The sequence below is a fragment of the Brugia malayi genome (assembly GCF_000002995.4).
Source record: "Brugia malayi strain FR3 genome assembly, contig: Bm_v4_Chr3_scaffold_001, whole genome shotgun sequence".
Lineage (NCBI taxonomy): Eukaryota > Metazoa > Nematoda > Chromadorea > Rhabditida > Onchocercidae > Brugia > Brugia malayi.
This window is the reverse complement of record NW_025062477.1, coordinates 11,739,210-11,749,299: the sequence shown is the minus strand read 5'-3', so window position 1 is coordinate 11,749,299 and position 10,090 is coordinate 11,739,210. Positions and strand designations below refer to the sequence as shown.

The following is a 10,090-nucleotide window of genomic DNA, read 5'->3' as shown; positions in this document are numbered from 1 at the left end:
AAACATTTATACATCAAATAACTTTTACATTTATTATGCTAATTTATTGTATGCTTCATTTCTTATGAACATATTTTTATAAAATTAATTGTAATATATCAAAATTTGAGTATATTTAGAAGTATAACTATCAAAAATTAAATTATGCATTTACTTTTTCATTCTTAAAACTAATAAAAAATGAAATTATTCATTTACTTCACTCTTAACATATTTTTTCTAATTTTGCTAAAATTTTTATTGCTAAATATTGATTTCATCTTTTTTCACATCCTCTTTTCTCTTTCTCTATCTCTCTCTCGGTCTTCCTGTATTTAAATTTGAATTATTTTTATTTGATGTAATAATATTTTTTAGACAAAAATATAGGAAATTGAATGGGACCGGATCAACTCGGTGCTGCACATTTCCATACCGCATCGAAACCATTAAAAGAAATTGATATACGTCTTCCGGAAAATCTTGTTAAGGTAATCAGTTTATTAAATAAGATTAGTTATCCAAGCGAGAATTAATTTTATTTCATTTTCGAAAATATAAGAAATGAAACTGTAAATGTAATACAGAAATATTCTCAAATTATTCAAAAAAAAGATATTAGTATGGAGTAAAATTTGAGTTTATTTTTGTTTAAAATAGCTATGTAGATGTTTATTTCAATATTCGAATTTAAATTTTAATTCTTTGTTAGGTTATTTTTCACACCTATAACTTTTCACTTTTTTTTTCTCTTGAAAAATTTATAGATTTCAACGAATAGGTTTCATAAGGAAAAAAAAAATACTTATTCGCATATTTAAATTGGCACTTTTTTTAAAATAAGTTATTTTTATTGCAAATATATATCATATTTATTTTTTATTCATCATCTGCATCCGATAAAAATCAGACAAAGCGGAAACAAATTTTTTAATGTAATGAAGAAAATTTTCATTTCAGATCAGATATTACTGATATTACGATAAATAACATTACTAATAATTTAATTTAAATTATGAAAAAAGAAAACTCCATTAATTATGAATTAATTAAAATATATTGAAAATGTTATTATTATTTTTATTAGTGAATTTTCAAATAAAATTTTCAATTTTTTTTAGTAAGTTTTTTTTTTTTTTTTATAAATTTTAATTTGATTTCATTTATTATTTTCATTTTTTTCAGGGAGCTGTGAAATTGGATCCACATTTAAAGAGATATCTAGGCGATGAATTTCCTACAGAATGCAATACAAACGTTACTTGGGCATATTTAACTTTTGACAAACAGGCAAATTTTATTACAGTTTAGAGCTAAGATAATGCAGCTCTTTTTCACAGTTTTTTAGACTTTAATTGTTAATATGTCTTACTTTTTGTATGTTTCATCTCTTTTTTTAAAAAAAAATATGTTTTATCTTTTTTAATTAGAGTTTTGTTGCAGTTAAAATTGAAGTTAATTTTGCATATTCACAAAGTTAGAATTGCTAAAATCACTGAAAAGATATATTACTCAATTCATTATTTGCAGAATGAAGTTTTAACGGATTTAATTACACGTTTGAGTATCGAATTGAAGCTACCACAATCGGAGAGGAATACATATGCATTGAAATTTGAAGATTATGGTAATGATGGTGTTTTTCTAACTAAGGAAAATCGTAGTTTGGTACCCCAAGGATTCATTCTTATTTTAACCGCATCTCCGGTATTATTTTTCTAATTTTGCATATCCTTTAAATTTCTTTTTTCTGCAAATAAATCCGAATTTGTTATTCCTGAAATGCCAGCTTTCGATTTATGATAAAATTAGAAAGAAAATTTAATGATGCTTTAAAGCAATAAAATTTTATAATAGTTACAAAAGAATTACATGTAAATGAACTAAAATATAAACATAGTTATTTTTTGTCATAACTGGATTAAAGTTCTCATTTTTTCTTATATTTCAGTATATTTTGTAATCGATTATTTCAACATTTTAATCTGATAAATTGTAAAATTGAAAATTTAGCTAACTTATAACACTTATTTTTTATTTTTTTCACAGGAACGTTATGCGCATTATTTCTTATCACGTTTGCATAATCCTGCAATTCATACTGGAGATTTACGAGTAACGCTTAATGAACTGATGGCTTTATGCGGTGATGTTTCATTTGCAACACAATTTTTGCGTATAGGTGGATATGATTATATATTTGAAGTTATCGAAAAAGGATTATGTGCTGAGTATACATTCACTTTCATTTCTTATAATATTTTATTGAAATTCGTGGATTTTTTTCAGTTTTTTAAAATTTTTTCCAATGAATTTCTTTAGTTTGATCAATTTTTAGCATTATAAATCATCAATGATTGTTAGACTCATATTTGATAAAACCAACATTTATCTAAGAATGAATAAAATCTATGCTAAAGTAATTCAAATTTTAACATTGCTTTAAGCAGTTTTTTTTAGCAGCGTTTCCTCTCAATCACGTTTTCTCCAAGCATTGCTAATATTGATGGATCATCCTGGTTTAATGTATTGGTCACAGGTTTCGGATGAATTTGTTTCTAAAATAGCAGAAAATATTACGGGCAGAGCCAAACAAGAAGATAATACCTTATTAGTTTCATCGCTCAATATTATCGATCTTATTTTAAATGCTAAAAAGTATAAAATTTTTCCAATGGATATTTATAGGAATAAATTTGACTCATTTAATTATTTTTATCTTTCATTTAATCTTACTGCTCTGCATAATATGTTTTCTTGTTAATCTAAATGGTATTTTAGTTTATTAACCATTGCAGTTGTTAACACTGATACTTGTTTCGGTAAAATCGGAGTAAAACATTGATATCCTAGATGACGACCTTTGCTCCCTTTCATCATGATAACTTCTGTTATCAAAACTGATTCCATTATTAAACTCACAAATTTAATTCGCATTCCGAAAATTATAGTAATCATGAATATTCAAATTCATTTTTTTCTTTTTTAATTTGTTGTTTAGAAGCTGTAAAACATATTTTAGTAATTTCCTATGTGAATTTCTGAAAATATAATTCATATTTTTAGTAGTGCTAATGTTCTTTGAATTTCAGTGATGAGAAAATGAATCTGGTATTGCGAGAGGTACCTTTTGAATCACTTATACGTCATCTTGAAAAATCAGACGAACGAGTCATTTTGAATGTTTTGACGTTGATGAATTCTTTATACAGTAAGGCCAGAGACCATGTAAAAAATGATATTGTGGAGGTGAGAGTAGAAAAATTTTATTTCTTTTAAAAATATCGTATAAATTTTAGTGTTGGCAGTTGTAATATGTTATGAATATGATAATATTGATAGTAGAAGTTTTTTTGATGATATTTTTGGCTAACTTTTAAAGGTAATAGTAGTAAATATCATTAATATCAATTAGCGATGAAAGCTCAGTCACATCATTTTCAGATGCGAAAAATTAGCTTTTGGATTGCACTCGAAATTTGCATTTTTAGGTTAAAATATTAGTAATATTTCATTTTCATTTCTGTTATTTTTTTTTTTTTTATTTCATCATTTTTATTCTTTTTATATAGTTTAATGTACGTATTTCATATTTGGAATATATTTCACTGATTTCAAAATTTTATAAAAATGTTTGAAAAGAAAAATTCTCGGGATCCCAATTCAGAAATTCAAAATTTTCGCACATAACTTATATCATGTTTATTTATTTTGAATCATTTAAAAGAATCTCAACAAATGATATTATTTCAATTTATTTTCATTGATATGATATCAAATTTTAAGAATCTTCATGTAACACCGTTTCGTTGTGCAATTGAAAAATCAGTGCTAAGGAAAGGAAAGCAATTGGATGTTGGAATTGAGCAGCAACTTGTTATAGTACAACGAATACAATTGAATAAACTATCTCAAAAAGCTATGCGTATTCCTACAGAAGCGGAAATTGAACGAGTTTTTGTAAGTTATAATTAAAGAAAAATAAATTGTACAATACAAATTTTTGTGCTTTAAGAAAAAAAAAAGATACGAGGAAATGATTTTTCGAACTTTTTATGAAAAATATATATTTTTTTTTTCAGTCCAAATTCATACTTATAAATATTATTCATTTTAGTTATATATGAATTAATATATACTGCACTCTTTTATTAAAGTATATATGCATTCTGTATGTATTAAATTACCTATGTATATATGAAATTAAATTAAAGAAAATGTGATGAGATTTAGTTGCATCTAATAATTGTCAAATTTTTTTACAAAATTTTAGCAACTAAAACTTTTGAACGGTGAAAGCAGTAAAGGAATGCATGTTATGTCAGAAGAAAAGCGTGCAGAATTTTTAAATTTTACGGAAGCAGTCATACAAACACCACCAGGATCATTAGCATTGGAAACAATTCTTCTCTTTGTAACTCATTATGCTGATTCAATTACAAAAGTAAGTTAATAGTATTTTTTTTTTTTTTATTAATTTACTATTTCAACAAAATTTGCTGTAGAATAAGACATCTTTCTTTCGCGAATTAATTATAAGTATTATTTCTAAGCATATAAATTTTTCCGCATATTTTTTAATTCTTATGATTTGATTTTTAAATGAATGCAAAAAGCAATTTCGAGTTAGATTGTTTATTAATATCTAATAATGATTTTTATGTAGTACTACACATATGATTTAATAATAATGCGATGATTTTAGATATCGGTGGAAAATTCAATGAGATCTGATAACAATCTATGGTCCCTACTGTTGGTATCGGTTCATTTGGTGCAAATGTTGATTGATATTCTTCATGTTATCAATGAACCTGGTAATATTTTATCAAATTATTTTCATCTTTCGAAAAAAAAAACCACCATATGTGTTTAAATTATTACTTTATAAGCAACTAAAAAATAATTGATTTATAGAAGAAGGTGATCGATTGATGGTCTTATTGTTCAAGAGTGATCGACCATTTTTGGATCTTTTTGCAGTGCTTGTAAAACTTTTTCATCGTACATGGCGTGAAATGCATGCAAGTGAAGAAGACATTAAAAAGGTAGATGAAAATTATAAAATAATCTTAGCATTTTATTATTGTTATTATTTTTCGATTTTTTTAGTATCTAAAAGGAAATTAATGGAATTATTGAAAGTGCAGGATCAGTGAAATGCATTACTTTTTGCTAATTTTTGATTGATATTGAAAATAAACTCTGATCAAATTTAGAAACCCCAATTCTGAACATATATTAATTATAGACAAGAATTAAGCAGAATCATTGGGATTCTAATTATAAATCATTTCAAAATTTCAATCAGATGTATGCATCACATGTGATACCATAATTGAATGCGTTGTCTCATGCTGTAAATAGTTGCCGGTAAAATTTATTTTTGCAGGTTTTAGCAGTTGTTAGGAAGCAAATTGATGTTTGTTTACTGGAAAAACCAGACACAATTGAAAAGTTGGAGGAGCTGTTAGCAGCTCATTCGTATCCGCATATGAAGAAAATTTGGGAAAAAGAACGAAGTGCTAAAGAAGCAGAAGAATTACAAAGTGATGCTGTCAAGTGAATTTTTAAAGCTTGAAATTGTTTTATTTTCTTCTGTTTACTGAATTTAAATCATTGATCAGTGAAATGAATTAATCGAAAATAACTGACCTAAATAAGTATTATGTTATATCTTGAAAGCATCTTAATTTACTCTTTTTTTAAACTAGTAGGAGGATCCAGTTTTTTTTTTTTTTTCTTCTTTTTAGATCAAGTTGAGTTCAAATATACTATAGATATAACGTATAAATTAGCAAATATTTTAACTGTGATGAAAATATATTAATTTTTTTTCGTTGATTTTTCAGAGAATTACGCGAATATCTTCGACCAAGTATTGTTGAATTAGTGCTGAAAAATCGTAAGTGCGTTTTAAAAAGTGGCTATAAATTTGGGAAGCTAGTAAAAAGCAAATCGATGCAGAAAGGTTTTTTTTCCTTCCAGTTCATGTTTCTAGCTTCATCTGTGCAACATACTTACTTTGTTGAATTTTTCAAATAGTAGTAGATCTATAATGAAGACCAGAGAAGTAAGACAACTTGATAAGACATAATTGAAATAAGATAAATCGACATGAAACAAATGTAGTATTCGATAACAGTAACGAAATGAAAAAAAAAGTGGCAAAAAATTAAAAAAATACACATGATTAATACATCAATTAATATATATGTTAAGGAATAAAGGAAATATATATATATATCTTTTTTTGTGAAGAAAAATAAAATTTTAATTATCAGATATTCATTAAGGGCAACAATTCTGGTTTTGGAAATTGGATGCCAACGAGAAGATGCTAATTTGTACAGATTGCTCAAACACAGAATCCTCATCAAATGCAAACTCTTCTGGAAATATCAAAAGTGAAGTCAAATATGATTTTGTTATTGTTTTCGTCTAAAATTTCACTTTAATTACTTATGCATCATTTGCTTTTGAAATGAAATAAAATATATTTACAGTTGATATAGCTGATATACAAAGTGTAGTGGCCGGTGGTGAAGGTGATTTTCCAAAGAGCAGTACAAAGGGAAAGAAAAATTCAAATGTACGCGGTATAACGCTTGAAGTTGGTGATAAGCCTGATCTTTATCATTTGTTAACTTTTGATGAACAAACGATAAATGCTTGGTGTGATGGTATCAATGCTCTGATTGGTAATTCTTTTTTTTTTTTCTCTCTCTCTCTCTCTAATTGGTATCTTACCGAATATTTCTATCAAATATTGTTGGTTTTTGTTCAAAAACAAATGCTTTGCCTTTGTTGTGAACAATGAATTATTTCAAGTAGCAATTGCTAATACTATTTTGTGCAATTTCGGATACTGAACTTTGAATTTTCAAATATTTTCAAATGAAATCCAATATCACCAAAACGGTTCATTAGAGAAATTTTAATTATAGGTGTCAATAAACTGTCAATTCAAGCTCAACGACAAGTGGATCGCTTTTTAAATATTGAACTAAAAATGCGATTGCTTGAACTGGATCATATTCCAAATTCAATCGAAATACCACCTCTACCAAAAAATTTTGATTGGATTCCAAAAGATATTGCTGACACTAAGATTTCTGTAACAAAAGTATAACTTTTTCAAACTGGAAAATTGATGTTTTGCATAAAATGTCATTTATGTAATAGTTGCATTTTTAAATATATTTTCGTGCTAGAAGCTTGTATTATGATTTATTGTACATTGTTCAAAGTTTGATAATTAATTTATGTCATATGTTCATACTGCCATTTTTTATTAATTAAATATTTTCATTCTCATTTCTTTTTTTGCGACAGAAGAATTAAAAATAAATTCATAATCGAATAAAATTTCATTCGTAAAATAAGAGAAAAAAAGAATTGATGGCTGTTCACTAAACGATTTAGTTTGTATAGTCCATCTGTTATTGATAACTCAACTACATTCTATATTCCAACATATTCATCAAAATGTAATATTGATAAAAAATAGAGGTGAAAAATTTTTGCATAAATTATCCTCAGATCATAAGTAAATTTATTTAATTGCCTTGATATTACAAAATATGAAGCTGTAGATTAATTCATTAAAGATTAGTAATACTTTCTAATCCTCTATTTGCTTCATTTAATTTTGAAGTAATTTCCTGAATTTTTCATTTTATAACTTACTCTTTGGAATCAAATTTTTTCTAAAAAATTACTAACGAGTTTATTTACCATCCAATTTAAGGCTAAACTAAACGAGGGATTATTTTATTATTTAAGGTGTGAAACAGATTTAATCAGATTAATAGCATTTAAGATGTTGAAGTAAATAAACGACCATTAAATAAATGATTGATAGCATTATCATTTATGGCCATAGGATACACATCTGTTCCGTATAGTTTGTTCCAGCACTTGAAATCGATAAACAAATTTGTCATTATAATAGATCATTTCTCTCCTCTCTCTCTCTCTCTCTCTCTGTCTCAGTAGCTAATAGATTTGATAACAGAATTTGAAGAAAATCGTTAATCGATTATAAAGCAGTATCGAAAACTACTAGTCAATAATTTTACAAGTAATTTTTGATTACTAATATTTCAATTTATCATCAAAACTTTATGATCGAATTCATATTAATCAATTAAATTAACTATTTATCATCCATTACATAGCTTCTTCATACTAGTTTGCATAATCTTCAAGATTGAATGATCATGAAGATTTTCAAAAATTTTGTCTTTTGAAAATGCTCAATATTTGTTGGATAAGCTATATGTGTTAAAATAATGTTACTACTTTTTATCATAGCAAGACAAATAGTAATAATAACAATAATTAATAGTAATAATAATCAATCGTAATAGTAACAATAAAAAAAATAGTAGCAATTATAATAATAACAAGATTAATAATAGTTAGCAATAATACAAGCTTAACAAGCTAAATGTAAAATGAAGAAAAAAAAAGCATTACAAAGCATTTCCGAGATGAAAAAGAATTATCTAAAAAGTGAAAGGAAAAAAGAAAGAAAAGAATCGAAGAAGAAAAATAAAATGAAAACAAGCATTTTCTAAAAAGAAAAGGTCTACAGAAAGAAAACAAAAAAAAAAAAAAAACAAATATATTTTAAGTAATCAATATATAAATTAAAAAATAATTAAAATTTAATTGGATACTGTATCAATTAGTCCATCATTTTTTTCATCACACCTAAACAGTAAATACACCAAACAAAAATTACAAAAGAAAAAGCAATTTCACCGCGTATTTATGCATGAATATAAAAGAAAAATGTATTACAGTAATCAGACAGATTCTAGAAGAGATACTATCCACGTGCGTACTGTATGGTTCTTACGGCTCAGTTAAAGTAATATCCATGTTGGCTACATGGATCTTACAGTTTAACTGGGATACTATTCCGCATATATTCCTGTGATTCAATTGGTACACTATCTGCCTGCATACTGTATGGTTCCCATGATTCAATTGATATGGTATCCGTTCGTATACTGTATGGACAGTATCTATGTACATACAGTATGACCCATGTGTCTGTTGCATGTTCAATTAAAAAACATACAACCACGTGTATACTGTATGGCTCAATTGGAAGAAACAGTTTAAACATGTGTACTCTATTATTCAAATATAACTTCTCATAAATAGTAATAAGCGCAAGACATAAAAACATAATTTCAAGTTTTTTTTTATTTTTATTTAAGAGAATAATATTTGAAATTTTTATAAAATTCAATTTTTGAACCAATCACTCACGAAATAATAATAATAGTAATTATGTAGCACTTATCACTTTTTTCTTAAAAAAAGTAATGATTATAAACAATCATAAATTCTCAAGAATTATTATTTTTCTGAATAGACCTTAATCTATTCTATTTTTCTACTTTTCAAGACAATATTCATCGGATTTTATACCTCTGCATAATTCGAAATAGAACAGAGAAAATGCTATGTACATGACTATAACAAATATTTAATTATTAATTAAAGAATAATATGAAAACATTTACAATACACCAGAAAATTTGCATGGAAGTTTCCGCTTCCTAAAATGAATGAAAATTCAGTGATTGATTAAAATTTTTTTATCTTTGATTTTTAATTACTTTTCAATTTTGAAAAATTTTTTGATCTAGAAAGGAAAAAGGTAAATTTTTAAAAGCAAATACAATAAAATATAAGTAGGAACAATATTATTATTACTTATCATTTATTATTATTATTTATTATCTTCATCATAATTAATACTTATTATTACTATTATTTATTTAATATTATTATTATCATCATATTTTTATTCTTACTCTTACTATCATTATCATTTTAGGGTACTTATGCAACAAACAATTAACCTTATTATCTTCATAACATGGTTATTCTTTTTTTTTAAAGGATTTTATAAACACTTAAAAACATATCACATTAGTAGCGTCAAAATCAGATCTGAAAATTTCAGTCAATTATTCTTAAAATATTAATTCCATCACCTTCATTTATTTATTTATTTTTTTTTTTCACTCCTATCATTTTTGAAATATTTTGTTGAATAAAACAAATTTATTATTTAAATATTTTTTGA

At 25.3% G+C, this 10,090-nt stretch overlaps 1 protein-coding gene across 1 annotated transcript; it reads left to right on the top strand.

The window, feature by feature from the left end:
- Positions 1–377: 377 nt before the first annotated feature.
- On the top strand, positions 378–7,111 carry Bma-ced-12 (Uncharacterized protein; the record flags this gene model as incomplete). The annotated part of the gene is made up of 15 exons (XM_043080906.1): positions 378–470; positions 1,165–1,269; positions 1,510–1,686; positions 2,029–2,210; positions 2,440–2,637; positions 3,072–3,228; positions 3,766–3,939; positions 4,253–4,423; positions 4,685–4,796; positions 4,897–5,027; positions 5,372–5,541; positions 5,832–5,950; positions 6,276–6,386; positions 6,486–6,680; positions 6,927–7,111. 15 exons carry the CDS (start codon positions 378–380, stop codon positions 7,109–7,111), a joined length of 2,280 nt encoding a protein of 759 aa, XP_042936840.1.
- Positions 7,112–10,090: the final 2,979 nt, after the last annotated feature.